This window comes from Piliocolobus tephrosceles, chromosome 2, assembly GCF_002776525.5.
Source record: "Piliocolobus tephrosceles isolate RC106 chromosome 2, ASM277652v3, whole genome shotgun sequence".
NCBI classification, from domain to species: Eukaryota; Metazoa; Chordata; class Mammalia; order Primates; family Cercopithecidae; genus Piliocolobus; species Piliocolobus tephrosceles.
In genome coordinates, this window is record NC_045435.1 from 107,366,701 (window position 1) to 107,382,751 (window position 16,051).

The window sequence follows — 16,051 nt, forward strand, 5'->3', positions numbered from 1 at the left end:
AAAAGTCAGGCCAGGCGCAGTGGCTCACACCTGTAATCCCAGCATTTTGGGAGGCCAAGGCGGGTGGATCACGAGGTCAGGCGATCGAGACCATCCCAGCTAACACAGTGAAACCCCCGTCTCTACTAAATATACAAAAAATTAGCCAGGCATGATGGCAGACACCTGTACTCCCAGCTACTCGGGAGGCTGAGGCAGGAGAATGGTGTGAACGCGGGAGGCAGAGCTTGCAGTGAGCAGAGATCGTGCCACTGCACTCCAGCCTGGGTGACAGAGTGAAACTCCGTCTCAAAAAAAAAAAAAAAAAGAAAAAAAATAGGAAAGTCAGGTAAAAAAGAAAATTGAAGTCACATATAAGCTCACTATCAGAAATAGCCACAGTCAGCCAAGCACGGTGGCTCACACCTGTAATCCCAGCACTTTGGGAGGCCAAGGCAGGCGGATCAGTTGAGGTCAGGAGTTTGAGACCAGCTTGGCCAACATGACGAAACCCTGTCTCTACTAAAAGTACAAAAATTAGCCAGCCATGGTAGCATGCGCCTGTAATCTCAGCTACTTAGGAGGCTGAAGCACGAGAATTGATCGAACCTAGGAGGTGGAGGTTGCAGTGAGCTGAGATTGCACCACTGCACTCCAGCCCGGGCGACAGAGTGAGATTCAGTCTCAAAAAACAGAAAAAAAAAAAAAAAAAGAGCCACTGTTAACATTATAGTATGTATCCTTTGAAAAGTTTTATTGTCTTTCTATTCTTGTATCTATATGTAAATGGAAAAATTTCTACTCTTATGTTAAAATGAAGGTCCTAATAATTCAGTTGCATACAGTGTGAGTTCATGTTATTGCAAGGCTGTTGAAAAGAAATGGGGCTAGGAAGAGAAGTCTGTTGTATTATACGTAAACTCATGTTGTCCTGCAGAATGTTGATCTCCAAATATTTCCTTTAGCACATTTTTCCTGCATTAGGTTTATCATTGAATAGGGAGAACATAGGGCTTCTGTTATGATAGAGGAGTGCGTGTTCCCATGAACCCCTCGCTGATAACTATATAGACTTAAAAATTTTTTTTTAAAGAGCTATTTTAAAACACTTGGGCCATATCCAAAAGAAGACAAAGCCAGAGGATAGAGTTTAATCCCCAAAACTGCAATTAGAAGGGAAAAGTATTGCAAGTTTATGGTTTCCTGGGCCAAGGGTGCTACTAAACTCCCATTGCTGTGGCTCCAGAGAGAGGGCAGAGGAACTAAAGGGCTCCTGGCTAAAGGTGCTAGAAATCAGAATTCAAGGCTGGGAAGGCAGCTGGAAAATTAAAAGGGAAATCGTAGCAGCACAAGAACCACAGCTTTTAACAACTCTCTTGAATGATACATTCTACTTTTAGCAAGTTCCTCAAAAACTGATTCTCTCCCGCCCCCCACCACGAAAGATTTTCATACCAAAACAAACTTAAAAACAATTTAAACAGGAATGGAATGTATCTTTAAGCTTGGCTTTAAAGTGTTTAGTGTACTTTAGAATCACATTTAAAATTACTAATCATCCCTACTGAACCAGCTACCTCTCCTCATTTCATGTGTAGTACATCCAGTCTGCATGGCACTAAACCATCAGTCTTTTTCATCACCATTGCTATATATTTAATCAGTCCTTGATTTAATTCTTGCTGCAGAATGTCTCCAGGATCTGTCTTTTCTTCTCCCATTGTCTTTGCCCTAGTGCAGTCTCTGTCTTTATCAAATTGAATTACTGCACATCTTCTTGACTGCAGTCCAATCAAGTATTGCTTCCTGGCTAATTTTCCTCAAGACCTTTTTTTTTTTTAAATCACATCAGGGCTGTTCAGAAACATACAGCAGCTTCTTATCTATAGCTTCAAATCTTAAACTCTTTTCCTCCCAGCATTCCTACAAGTCTTAGCTACCTACCTTTCATCGAAGTCAGAACTCTTGCCTTGTTGCCTAAATGTTCCTTGCTCATTTTCCACTGTTGCTTCTTCTGTGGCGAAAGCTTTTAAATCTTTGCTATTCACATTTAAGACCTAGTTGAGATGCTAAGCAACTGAAGAAATCTGAGTCCAAGATTGCTCCAAGCCCAGTGTTGTGCTGTTTGATCCTTTTGTCCCTTAGTCATACAGGGTGGTTATAAATCCCCCCCCCCTTTTTTTTTTGAGATGGAGTCTTGCTCTGTTGCCAGGCTGGAGTGCAGTGGTGTGATCTCGGCTTACTGCAACCTCTACCTCCCAGGTTCTAGCGATTCTCCTGCCACAGCCTCCCAAGTAGCTGGGACTACAGGCGCATGCCACCACGCCCACCTAATTTTTGTATTCTTAGTAGAGACAGGGTTTCACCCTGTTGGCCAGGATGGTCTCGATCTCTTGACCTCGTGATTCTCTCGCCTCAGCCTCCCAAAGTGTTGGAATTACAGACATGAGCCACTGCACCTGGCCATAACTTTTAAAATGATGTATGAGAATGTATCAATCCCGTGTCACTTTTACAGGTTTTATACACATTCTGATTTTGTTTTTGAAACTACCTTTTTTAGCCTCACCTTCAGAATGTAGCATCATCATCTTAATATTCTTAAGAATAGCAAACCTTTATTCCTTCAGATGGGTCTTTGTTTTTGTGAATGGTCAAAATTTAGTTGGAGCAAAGACTGATGAATAGAATGGGTAATCTCATTTTGACTTTAGCCTTTATACTTTTCCTATATATGTGCATATTTTTTACTTCACCCAATTTTCTATGACCTCTCCCACAGCACTGGCATATTGTATTCAGCCTTTTTTCCCCAAAAAACTCATTTGTAGTAACTTCAGCAGTACATCTCTTTATTGCTATATTTTATATAAGCTTATTTCTATTGATCAATATCCTGTAAGATATCAATTTAAATGGAGGTTTGGTATCCAAGGATTTTTTTTCATTTTCAATTTTTACAACTCCCAAGTTGACCCTACAGGTCAAGTAATTTATGTTGTAATTTATGCAGCACGTGTGTCATGCCCTAGGATACTGATGTGTGGGAACAAACTCATTTAAGGAATAGTAAGTCTAGCCAGAGCCTAAGAATTTATTTTTGACATCATGAGATATATCCTGAGACTTGTGGGAATTCCTTACTTTCAAATAGTACTCACTTTAGCTTATCATTTCCCCTATACACAGAGTAAAACCCTGCTAAGAGATGATGCTTATTAAGTCCCAGTTTGTTACAGGTTCGTAAGATCTGGACATTCTTTCTAGTCAAGAAATAGGGATAGTTGGTATAGGGTTTCAGATGCTCTTGACTTGTGTAGGTTTACAGTGATTACTATTCAAGTTTAATAATATATATAACACACCAAATACAGAGACTGGCATGTTTGAAGCTTTGATGTAATTGATTTATGCATATTTTGATAGTATTGAATAACAAGGAAATATTTTTGTATAAATTGCTTTATGCTTTTTTTATTCTAGACTGGAACGTGAGAAACGAGCCCGCATCAAAGCACGGAAGGAAAATTTAGAGAGAAAGAAAGCAAAAATTCTTCTAAAAAAGTTTCCACATCTTGCTGAAGCCCAGAAGTCAAGTCTTGGCTAAGATGTCTGAACTCTTAAATTTACCATTTTGTTTTTCTTGAATAGTCTGTGTACAAGAGTAAATAATTAAGTGGTTTATAAAGAAATTCTGTTTTTAGTCAAGTGACTTTAATCAGTTGTTCTACGTGTGAATATGGCATGCTAATTAATTAGCTAATTTGGTAGAAGCTAATTTACTTCTAAAAATCAGGTATAAAGTTCGGATTAAATTCCCACTTTATAAATTCTGACATTTAAGCAGGCTTTAAATGTCACCTGCTATCTTAGAGGGTGAAGGTGATGGTAACTGCCACAGCAAAGGCAATAATTGAATTTGAGTAATAATTTTACCTCTGTTGTTAATAGGATATGAAGAGGATGTGGGTACTGCTGTTAATAAACAGTGAGTACTCTGATTCAAAATAATGATAAATACATTCAGTCCTTAAAGTAGTAAGTCACAGTGCACAACAGTCCAAAATATATTTCTGGAATGGCTAATTTTTATTTAATTCTATAAGCCTAAGGTAAAAAGCATAGGCAGTAACTTTTACTAGTCAATAAAAAGCAATTCTACCAATCCACTGGTAATTAATATACTAAACAGAGTTGGAAAGCATTTTACTGAAAGCAAAATATTTAGAGAAAATAGACATTTATACAAAATTATAAAATGCTTGTAATAAGAATAAGTGCATTTCAAGGAAAGCACAAACTTATCTTAATTTATAGAGCCAGTTAAAGCTTTAAAAAATTTAAGTGGAAATTGAAATATGCAAAAATGTATAAACATTCTACAAAAGATGGTCATTCTTTTCCTGAGTATACTAAAGCTATGAAACGTAAGGTGACAAAGGAAGATAGAAGCTTGGGAACTCTTTCTCAAGGGCATTTTCTTTCTACACACTGCTTCCCTCCTTCTTCATATTCTTGCTTGGAAATCCACATCTGTTGAAAGGTACCCTGTAAAATGGAAAGAAATTTATATAATTATGCCTTACTTTTTACTAGAAATGGCTTTTCTTAATTTATTTTTTTGAGAGAGGGTCTTGCTCTGTCAGCCAGGCTGGAGTGCAATGGCGTGATCATAGCTCATAACAACCTCGAACTCCTCGGTTCAAGGGATCCTCCCACATCAGCCTGGGACTCCAGGGGCATGCCACCTTGCCTAATTTGTAATTGTTGTAGAGATGGAGCCTCACACTATGTTGCTCAGGCTGGTATTGTACTACTGGGCACATGTGATCCTCCTGCCTCAGCCTCCCAAAGTGCTGGAATTATAGGTGTGAGCCACTGCACCAGCCTTTTTTTCTTTTAATATCTTATTTTCGTAACTCCAAAACTTTGAATAATTCTTTTAAGAGTCCCGCCTCCCAAAATAGTACTCGATTATTTCTGTCCTCCTCCAGAACCATATTCCAGAACAGTATATATGGTGTGTATATATACAGTATATAAAGGGGGAGGATGCTGTAAGTCCAGGATGCAGAAAAGTATAAGGACTTTTCCTCCTTATTCAAGGCAGAGGGTAGTCCAAGAAACATCTTACACCCAGCACCATGACTTCACCATTTGCTTCAAGAACCAATTCCTGACTTCCTAGACCTCACTGTAAACTGGGGAATGACCTGAACTTGAGAAGGAATGTTTCGATTTTAAATGCATTCCAGACAAGCCCTGACCAGTGTCAATGGGGGTATTATTAGAAGAGGCGTGCATACGTTAACATATTTCCACCTCTGTTTGAGAGGGGACATTGAAATTAGGCTGACAAATGTCCACTTAATTAGGCAAAGAGGCATTTTGTTATATCAGAACACATAAAACTGGTTATTCTATTAGGTCCTCCGCTCATTTGACAGTTATAAAATGCAAAGACAAATGAAGCACTGGAGTTGTTTTTTGTATTTTTACTAAATTTAGTATAATTCAGTAAGAACATTTTTGCAAAGTAGCTCATCTACTAACCAAAGAGGCTAGAATGGAGCCGCCAATCCATGAGCTAAACCTCCGTTCCACTGTTGTATTATTTGCAATCAATTTCAGCCGCATACTCTGAAATAGAAGAATATGCATTAGTACAATCAAATCTTGTGACTCAACTTAGGAATTTTTTTTTTCTTTTTTTTTTTTTTAAACAGAGACAGGGTCTTGCTCGCCATATTGTCCAGGCTGGTCTCCAACTTTTGCACTCAAGCAATCCATCCATCTCAGCCTCCCAAAGTGCTGGGATTACATGCATGAGCCACTGCACCCTGCCAGGAAATTCAATTTTGACACACTTCTTAATGGCTCCCTGTGGTTCAAACACTGATTAAAATAACGGTAATTTTGAAATAGGATAACAAATCTCAAATCAAACAATCAATCAATCTAATGATTAGTATTATAATTCAGGTATGCTCTAGATCTCCAAGAATTTAGAAAATACAAGGCAGATGTCAACTGTGTGTCTATATATTTAGATATCACTTTTAATAATAGAAATGTGGCATATGTAAAACATTCTTTTATATGGGAAGCTAAAAGACTATTAAATATACAGATTTATAGACATTTTTAGGGCATATGTAACCACTAATAAGGGTTTTAAAATTTAATATTTAGTGCAGAACACCTTACAAAAAAAACCACTTGAAGTTTTGTTGTTGTTTTTTTTTTTTTTTTTTTCCCTGAGCCAGAGTCTTGCTTTGTCACCCAGACTGGAGTACAGTTGCATGATCTTGGCTCACTGCCACCTCGGCCTCCTAGGTTCAAGCAATTCTCCTGCCTCAGCCTCCCAAGTAGCTGGGATTACAAGCACATGCCACCATGTCCGGCTAATTTTTGTTTTTTTTTTTTTTTTTTGAGATGGAGTCTCGCGCTGTCGCCCAGGCTGGAGTGTAGTGGCGCAATCTCAGCTCACTGCAACCTCTGCCTCCCGGGTTCAAGCAATTCTCCTGCCTCAGCCTCCCGAGTAGCTGGAATTAGAGACGCCCGCCACCAGGCCCAGCTAATTTTTGTATTTTTAGTAGAGAGAGCGTTTCACCATGTTGGCCAGGCTGGTCTCCTGACCTCGTAATCCATCTGCCTCGGCCTTCCAAAGTGCTGGGATTATAGGCATGAGCCACCACGTCCAGCCAATAAAAATTTTAAATTTAAAGTTAAAAGATTATAACTGCCATTCTGTTACTGAAGTACTATATAAATTACCTTCTCAAACCGAGTTTTTCTATTCTCTTAAAAGTTATTACAATATACCCACTGATCTTTCTAAAACAAACATAAGAGCTCATCAGTCCACTGCTAGATTTTATCCTGTGAAGAAGGAAGTATTTTCCCCTAGAGATTCAGCATAGCCCCACTGACACCTTGAGGCTTCTAGCCTCAAGAACTATAAGACAATAAATTTCTGTTTTAAGCCACCAACATGTACTTTGTTATGGCAGCTCTAGGAAACTAATCCATCTTTCTAGCCATATTGCTTTCCCCACTTATGTAAAGACTAGAAGCCAACTACTTTGAATTACTGGAACACAGCCATCTTCTCTTAATATTTGTGTAAATGGTTTTATTCCCTCCATCTAGATATCCTCTCATAAATTAGTAATGAGTTGAACTATTCATTCAAACTATAGCTTCTTCATGAGGCTATTCTCTGATACCCCTAGCGAGTTAAGTAGTGGCTTCTTGGTGTTCCCGACAGCACCTGGTCCATGACATACTGAATTGTTTAGCACGCTACAGTCATCATTTTCTGCATGTCTAACCATCCTAGTAGACTGAGCCCTTGATGTGCAGGGACTGGTGCCTAGCAAACTATCCGTATTTAAATATTAAGTTAATAAATGAGATTCAAATAATTTAAGAGAAACTAATAGATGTCAACTAGAAAAACATGGTTAAAGGATATTAACTTTAGTGATACTATACCAGGCACATATAAAATATCATGTATCTATTGAAAAATGAATGCTTATCTACAAAATGACACCATCAGTGAGGAAATATATGACTGAAGAATACCATTAAAGAACAAACAGAACTTACTGGAGGAGTTTTCTGAGACAGCTCTCTATTCAACCTGTCAGTAAAACTCTGTATTAGTGTGTTTCCTCCTGCCACTATTACACTGCCATAGAGACCCTAGGATAAAAATACAAGAAAAATCAGTTCCACATGTTCCCAAAAGTTTTAAATACAACTACAAATGTGCTCTACTACAATTTTCCCTTTCATTTTTTGGAAATGTTTTACTATTATATAGACCTAATAGCTTAATTCATCGATTCTCCATCCTAGCTGTACATTCAACTCATCTAAGGAGCTTTTAAAACACAAATTCCTAGGGGCAATTACATAAAAATGTCTGGGGATGGGATCCAGGCAAGATTACTTTTAGAGACAGGGTCTTGTTATATTGCCTACATTGGAATGCAGTGGCTATTCACAGGCACAGTCATAGTGTACCACAGCCTCAAACTCCTGGGTTCAAACATTCCTCTTGCCTCAGGCTCCCAAGTAGCTGGGACTACATGCCACTGTGCCTGGCAAGCATGGTTTTTAACTCCCAAAATTATTTTAATGTGCATGAAGTTTTAAGAACCACTAACTTAAAGGAATCATTCTAAAAATCGTAATTTTTTTGGCAGATAGCTGCCAATATTTAATTAGAAGTACATTTTATAATGACTTTATCTTAGAATGGTCATCTGGAAATATTAATAGCAACCACCAGTCAAAAATTAAAATCACAAATATTTTGAAAAAGAATGCTCATCTGGAAGTTAGGATATTCAAAATTAGATTATTTTATGATTGTGACAGACAATGATAAACTGAACATATTCCTGGCAAAAATGATTGCTACCTTTCTCTTTTGCAGAGGCATACATCAGAAGCACATGGGAGCTTTTCCAAAACACACATGCTAAGGCCTCCCCAAATAAAAATAAATTACTACTTATAAGTATATTTACTTTGAATTTGCATGTATGCATCAGAAAGTTAAATGTCAACCTGTTTTAGTGGATAAGTTCCTATTTTTAAAACATATTTCAAATGTCTAAATCATCTAAGTTTTGAAGTAGAAAATGGAATGTAAAAGTATCTCATTAGTTAAAAGGAGAAATTTCACTAAAAACAAAGTTATCACTGTTGCAATAAATATACTTCAATTCAGTTACCTTCCCCGAAAGGTGGAATTGTATTTGCACTAAAAAAATCCCAAACTTATATTACTATTGTCCTAGAAACATCACATGCCTACCAGGTTACCAGGTGAAATAAAGGTAAAATAAAGTATGATTTTCGTAGCCACTCAAAGCCTTTTTTGAACAACATAGTAGCTATTAGCCCTATGCTTTAAGCAAATTAATTTATTCAAAATCTAGGCAGTATGTGGGTGAGAAGCTGAATTAGGTTTAAATAAGATAAAGTCAGTTCTCAATGTTATCAATATGACCTTGGAAACTGACTTTCAACAAAATGACATGTAACAAAACCAATTTTTTTCGTGAAACAATGTCCTTCAAGGACTTACTGTACATTGTTTCACTTCAAGTTGCAGTCTCCAAGAACCTATCACTGATAATGAGTGAGGTATATAATATGGAGTTAGTATTTAAAATCTGACAAAGCACAAAAAATATGAAGATCATTTAAAATAATCTTCATGTGAAAGTTACTCATACCATTTAAACCACACCTTCCTGAAAAATAAAAGTAGAAGTTGTACTATCTGTAAGAAAATCACCAACAATACATATTTTGGTTTGCCACATTTCAGGAAATCTCTAGTGCAGCATTGTCTACAGAACTTTCTGTGATGGTGCAAATGTTCTGTATCTGCGCTATCTGATGCAGCAGCCACTAGCCACATTTATAATGAGGCTATTACAACTGAAGAATTGAGTTTTATGTTTTTACTTATTTTAATTTAAATTGCCACATGTGGAGGGTAGCTACAAAACTGGACACCATAGCTCTAGAGTTGCACATTTTTCTTTTTCTAGTACTTCATCTTTTTATAGATACTGTTATAAAATGAACTTCAAAGTCAATGACATTGACAACCATTAGGTCACTGTCAACCTAACAATGATTTGGGGGCATTTCAGTCCCCTAAAAGGTACCTTTAAACCGTAACAGGAGACTGGCACTTACTGGTCTGATATCAATATCACACATCCCAACACTTGTGGTGACAACATGACTGACTCCTAACATTGTGTTTCCTGATAACCCCTACAACAAAAGAAAACAAGTAGTCACATGGAGGCTCTTCATACAGTAAAGCATATCCAAAACATTTTAGCCACAAAAGCTCTTTACCTATATAGGAAAAGCCAGGCTAATTATGAAAAGCTTTTATACCTTTACATTGGAAGGGTCAAATAATCCTTCTGGAATTTTTAGCCGCTCTGCACCAAAATCACAATTGTAGCCATTGGGGAATTCATAATGAACAGTTGGCATCTGTGCAGCCACTCTGAAAACATGTTAAACAGTATTACACAAAATACAAAAATAATTCTCTTCAAAATTATAAACTACTAGGGAATTATCAACTTGTAAAAAAATGGGAGTGAGAATATTTTAAACATTATTCAATTAAGTACTTTCTATGTTTTCTAAACAAATCCTGTCCTCATTTATAAAGTATACAATTTAAATAAGAAAACATACTGTTCATCATAAGTTGAATCCGACACTTGAAGTACCGAAGCTTGAAAATCCTGGATAACACACTATGAGTAAAAGAAAAAAGTTTAACAAACAAGGTTGAGATTTATCTTTGTAATCTATACTTTTATAATATATTTTAAATACTTTTCAGAATGAAATTGGACCATTTTTCTAGATGTGTAAATCATTTCAACAGTATTAATCTACCTAACAAAGATTCTGGGTATCAAGAAACCTAATTCTAAACATTTGCATTAGCAGTAAATTACACACATTTAAGTTACAACAGTTATGAAACGATGAGAGATAAACAACTGCAGGTGCAGGAACCCCTGCACCACAGTCCTGCATAACAAAACCAATTTCAGAACACCACTTTCTTCTTAAAAATAAGCTAGATTAGAAGCAAGATTTCATTACCTACATATACACATGTGCATATACATCACATTTTAGGCAACTTTTAATGACTGTACATAGTATAAAACAGTTTAACAAAATGCTGTGAACTAACACGACCTCTAGAAAAATCTTGTCTAATATCTAGAAAAAATGAGTAATCCTAATTTTTCCTCATATATTACATGTACACACACACGAAATCTTTATCTTTAGGTGCAAAAACTGTCAGAGCTGGGTGCAGTGGCTCATGCCTGTAATCTCAGCACTTTGAGAGGCCAAGACAGGAGGATCGCTTGATGCCAGGAGTTCAAGACCAGCCTGGTGAGACCTAGTGAGACCCTGTCTCTATAAAAATACAAAATAAAAAATTAGCCGGGCATGGTGGCGTGCACCTGTAGTCCTCCCTACTTAGGAGGCTGAGGCAGGGGGAGCCCAGGTGTTTGACGCTGCAGTGAATTACAATTGCACCACTGCACTCCAGCCTGGGTGACAGAGAGACCATGTATGTATGTATGTATGTATGTATGTATGTATGGGTGACAGAGAGACCATGTATGTATGTATTGTAATTTATTTATTTATTCATTTATTTATTCATTCATTCATTCATTCATTTATTCATTTATTTATTTATTTATTTAGACAGAGTCTTGCTCTATTTATTTAGACAGAGTCTTGCTCTGTTGTCCAGGCCGGAATGCAGTGGCACAATCTCAGCTCAATGCAACCTCCATCTCCCGTATTCAAGCAATTCTCCTGCCTCAGCCTCCCAAGTAGCTGGGATTACAGGCACTCAGCACCACACCCAGCTAATTTTTGTATTTTTAGTAAAGACGGGGTTTCACCATGTTGGCCAGGACTTGAACTGTCTTGAACTCCTTGCCTCAAGTGATCCACCACCTCAGCCTCCCAAAGTGCTGGGATTACAGGCGTGAGCCACTGTGCCCGGCCAACCCTGTCTTTAAAAAATATATATATATCTATATATCGTGTGTGTATATATATGATATACATGATATAAATATATATGATATAACTTTTTAAAACCTGTTAGATATGATCCTTCTCATAGTAATTATGACATATAAATTTACTCTTAGTTTCTTTTGCTGGATACACATTAATTTCTATCAACACAGTAAGCAAACAACCTACAGAATAAGAAAATATTTGCGAACTATGTATCTAACAAAGGTCTAATATCCAGCTTCTATAAGGAACTTAAACAAAAAAACCCACCTCATTAAAAAGTGGGCAAAGGACATTAACAGACACTTCAAAAGAAAACATACATGTGGCCAACAGCATATGAAAAAAAGATCACTATCACTGACCATCAGATAAATGAAAATCAAAACCACAATGATACACCATCTCACACCAGTCAGAATGGCTATTATTTATTATAAACAAGTAAAAAAATAGGGCTGGGCACGGTGGCTTACACCTGTAATCCTAGCACTTTGGGAGGCTGGGGCAGGTGGATCATGAGGTCAAGGGTTCGAGACCACCCTGGCCAACTAAGAATACAAAAATTAGCTGGGCCTGGTGGCACGCGCCTGTAGTTGCAGCTACTCGGGAGGCTGAGGTAGGAGAATCACTTGAACCCGGGAGACGGAGGTTGCAGTGAGCCGAGATTCCACCACCGCGCTCCAGCCTGGGCAACAAAGCAAGACTCTGTCTCGAAAAAAACAAATAACAGATGCTGCTAACAAGGCTGCAGAGAAAAGTGAACGTTTATTCACTTTTGGTGAGAATGTAAATTAGTTCAACTATTGTTGAAAGCCGTGTGGCAATTCTTCAAAGAGCTAAAAACAGAACTACCATTTGTTTTTTTTTTCTTTTTTGAGGTGGGTTCTCACTCTGTTACGCAGGCTAGAGGGCACTCGTACACTTAAGGGTCACTGCAGACTTGACTTACCCAGGGCTCAGGTGATTTTCCCACCTCAGTCTCCCACGTAGCTGGGACTAAAGGTGCACACTCCTACACTTAGCTAATTTTTCTTTTTCTTTTTTTTTTTTTTTGAGATGGAGTCTCACTCTGTCACCCAGGCAGGAGTGCAGTGGCACCATGTTAGCTCACTGCAACATCCATCTCCTGGGTTTAAGCAATTCTCCTGCCTCAGCTTCCCAAGTAGCTGGGATTACAGGTGCCCACCTCCACACTCAGCTAATTTTTTAATATTTTTAGAGACGAGATTTCACCATGTTGGCCAGGCTGGTCTCGAACTCCTGACCCCAGGTGATCTGCCCGCCTCGGCCTCCCAAAGTGCTGGAATTACAGGAGCGAGCCACCGCACCTGGCCCCACTTAGATAATTTTTCTGTTTTTGTAGAGACAGGGTTTTGCCATGATTCCCAGACTGATCTCTAACTCCTGGGTTCAAGGGATCCATCCACCTCAGCCTCTCAAATTACAAGCGTGAGCCACCATGCCTGGCCCAGTACTACCATTTGACCTGGCAATTTCATTACTGGGTATATACCCAAAGGAATATAAATCACTATATCATAAAGACACATGTATGCGTATGTTTACTACACCACTATTCACAATAGCAGAGACATGGAATCAACTTAAATGCCCATCAGTGGAAGACTGGCTTAAGAAAATGTGGTATACAGACCACGGAATATTATGCAGTGAAAAAAAAAAAACAAAGAATGAGATCATGTCTTTTGAAGGAACTGGGATGGAGCTGGAGGCCGAGATGGAGCTGGAGGCCATTATCCTTAGCAAACTAATGCAGGAGCAGAAAACCAAACACAGCACGTTCTCACAACTGGGAGCTAGATGATGAGAACACATGGACACAAAGAAGGGAACAACAGACAGTGGGGCCTCCCTGAGGGACGAGGGAATGGAGCAGAAAAAATAACTACTGGGTACTAGGCTTAGTACCTGGGGGACAATAATCTGTACGACAAACTTCCGTGATACGAGTTTACCTATATCACAAACCTGCACATGTACCCCTGAACTTAAAATAACAGTTTTTTTAAACAAAACAAAAAGAAATTAAGGTGTATCTGTGGTGTCAGGTTGTTTTACTAACCTCTTCCCCATCAGTAAGCCATATGTTCAGAGATGGGTTTTTAGTAGAGAATCTCTCATGGGTTCCTTGTTCTGAACAAAAACACATTTTTGATATGGCTGACTAATGCTGGGAAACAGAACATAACTGAGACATACTAGTAGGCCTCTCCAAAACCTAAAACCATTTTCTCAGTCAAAAATGTTCAGAATAGCATAAAACCAAAATTCCTTCCAGGTCTCACCATAGTAATCCAAGTGAATATGTAGTGATTTGCAGAGATATTTGTTTGGCAAATATGAAAAGCATGCCTCTCACAGCAAAGCTCTTTTGTTAGTAAAGTATCATTAAAAATATAGAGTGTAATCCTGAGATCATGCTCTATTTAATCTTCAAAATATATTTAGTAATTTAAAAAAAGAGCTTGAAAATATAAAGTGCTCATATTTTACTCAAGGATTTACAGCCTATATATAACTTTTTTTTTTAAATACTCATGCAAAAAGCCTGTAACATTTTTGTAAAGAGAATGAGGGTTACTTACATTACACATATAATTGTGCCAAGACCTCGTAACCTGAGGCAACTTCTCTTTTCTTTTCCAGTTTGCTGGAGATCCTTCACGAACAGCTTCCTGAGAGTACCAAGAGATGCTAGGTTAATGGAGTTCATTTCATAGGGGTGGGGGAGCTAAAGGTAAGTTCTAGAAAGAAAATTCAATACTTACTTTTGATGCAATCATATATGGAGGAACCAATTCAATATTCATTTCTTGGAAGAGTTCTCTGCATTGCATAGTAATAAAGTCTCCAGCAAGAGGGGATTTCACAATGCCTATGAAACAGATGAGACAAGGCTAAGAGAGCAGTTAAGTCCAAACTTCCTAGAATGAATTTCCCCTACGGGTGTATTTATATGAATAACTTTTTCAGGTAAATGAACTATCCTTCAACACATAAATAAAGCAATGCATCAGTTTTAAATACACATTATATACTAAAGATTTTTAACATATTTAAAAAAAGATCTTATTCAGAAACTGATATGCTTTAAAAGTGCTACTCATCATTTTATTTCATTGTGTGTGTCCTCATAACATCTAAAATCATCTCAGTGTATCCTGGTTAAATACATTTACCTTGTTGAAGGACATAGCCATCGTGGACTGGAATTGCAGTGGTATGAGTGGCTCCACTGTCCAAAATCAGCCCAGTAGAACGACCATTAGCAAATCTAGTTTAAAACATTAAGGAAAAGAAAGTATCAAGGCTGCTAAAATAATGTTTATTGTAAAGGGCAGGCTCTTATATTTCAGAAACTATTTCTTAAACATGTACCTCATAGTTAAAAATGTATTACAGTGAATCTAGGGATAAAAATTGGTATAAAATAATATTTATGGCTTAAGAACAAATAGCAAGAGGCAGGAATTCCAGAATGGAGGTATCAGGAACTCAGGGAAACCTTTACTCTAGAAACAGCTACTATTAAGCTGGTCAAAATTAACATAATAATTGAAAGTCTCTGGAGACTGATCAAAGCGCTTAACAACAAACTGAGATGCATTTATTTAACAAAATGTACAGAAACTTGGTAAGAACAGTGGGAGGTTGTGACAACTGAGCTAGGGACTATAACCATTCTCACACAGCATTGAAGAGCTGTTTCAGCAGTTTGGCAAAGCCATATGGCAGTTCCTATCTCCTCTAACTCAATGGGCGGGAAAACTATGCCAGGTGAATTCCACAGTTGGTGAATATTGGCAGATCCCATTTTCCACACTTCTGTGCTGCAGAAGGCCTATACTACCTGAATACACTAAACTGAAGTTTAGGAGTAGGGGCATTCACTCATTCATCAAATATTTACTGAGCATCTATTAGGTGTCTACTAAGTCTGGTGCTTAACAAGGAGGGAGGGAGGAAAGAGGGAGGCTGCTCACCTGGCACTAAAATTCCTTTAACACAGTAGACACATAATGGTGCACCAAAACTGCCTTTTCCCTGAAGGTTATCCTGTTTAATGAAGTAGATGATCAATAAAGCTGTAAAAAGAAAAGCTCACGAGATGTCCCAGGGAAGGTGGTGGTGTAAAAGAGAAACCTATTCCTGGGATATCCAATTGTAAATTCTGGGGAAGGGAATATGGGCAAGAGTAGGAGCATGTGGGAAGACCAGGAGGCAAGAGAACACAGCGAGGTCAGAGAACTGCAAGCACCTCAGTACGGTCTGAAAGTAAAAGGAAGAAATGTAGAAGATGACTCTGGCTTAAAGCAGACTAGCACTTTAGAAAGATTATTAGAGGCTGGGCATGGTGGCTCATGCCTGTAATCCCAGCACTTTGGGAGACCAAGGCAAGCAGATCGCTTGAGTCCAGGAGTCAAGA

General features: G+C 38.0%; 2 protein-coding genes and 1 long non-coding RNA gene across 4 annotated transcripts in view; 2 read left to right on the plus strand and 1 right to left on the minus strand.

Annotated features, from left to right (window-relative positions):
- The window catches only part of MRPL47 (mitochondrial ribosomal protein L47), an 18,281-nt gene extending 14,294 nt beyond the window's left edge, over window positions 1-3,987 (plus strand). Inside the window, exon 7 of the mRNA XM_023184784.2 lies at window positions 3,463-3,987. Coding sequence (XP_023040552.2) covers window positions 3,463-3,586 — 124 coding nt within the window. The 3' untranslated portion in view covers window positions 3,587-3,987. The remainder of the gene's footprint in view (window positions 1-3,462) is intronic.
- A 58-nt stretch (window positions 3,988-4,045) lies between these two features.
- The window catches only part of ACTL6A (actin like 6A), a 24,633-nt gene continuing 12,627 nt past the window's right edge, over window positions 4,046-16,051 (minus strand). For both annotated transcript variants that reach the window (XM_023184782.1, XM_023184783.2), the window contains 9 exons: window positions 14,805-14,899; window positions 14,394-14,500; window positions 14,211-14,300; window positions 10,231-10,292; window positions 9,919-10,033; window positions 9,709-9,789; window positions 7,594-7,689; window positions 5,533-5,619; window positions 4,046-4,527 (listed from right to left, as the gene is read on the minus strand). In XM_023184782.1, coding sequence (XP_023040550.1) covers window positions 4,447-4,527; window positions 5,533-5,619; window positions 7,594-7,689; window positions 9,709-9,789; window positions 9,919-10,033; window positions 10,231-10,292; window positions 14,211-14,300; window positions 14,394-14,500; window positions 14,805-14,899 — 814 coding nt within the window. In that variant the 3' untranslated portion in view covers window positions 4,046-4,446. The remainder of the gene's footprint in view (window positions 4,528-5,532; window positions 5,620-7,593; window positions 7,690-9,708; window positions 9,790-9,918; window positions 10,034-10,230; window positions 10,293-14,210; window positions 14,301-14,393; window positions 14,501-14,804; window positions 14,900-16,051) is intronic.
- The window catches only part of LOC111521397, a 6,273-nt gene continuing 3,510 nt past the window's right edge, over window positions 13,289-16,051 (plus strand). Inside the window, exon 1 of the long non-coding RNA XR_002724937.3 lies at window positions 13,289-14,362. This is a non-coding gene — a long non-coding RNA (uncharacterized LOC111521397). The remainder of the gene's footprint in view (window positions 14,363-16,051) is intronic.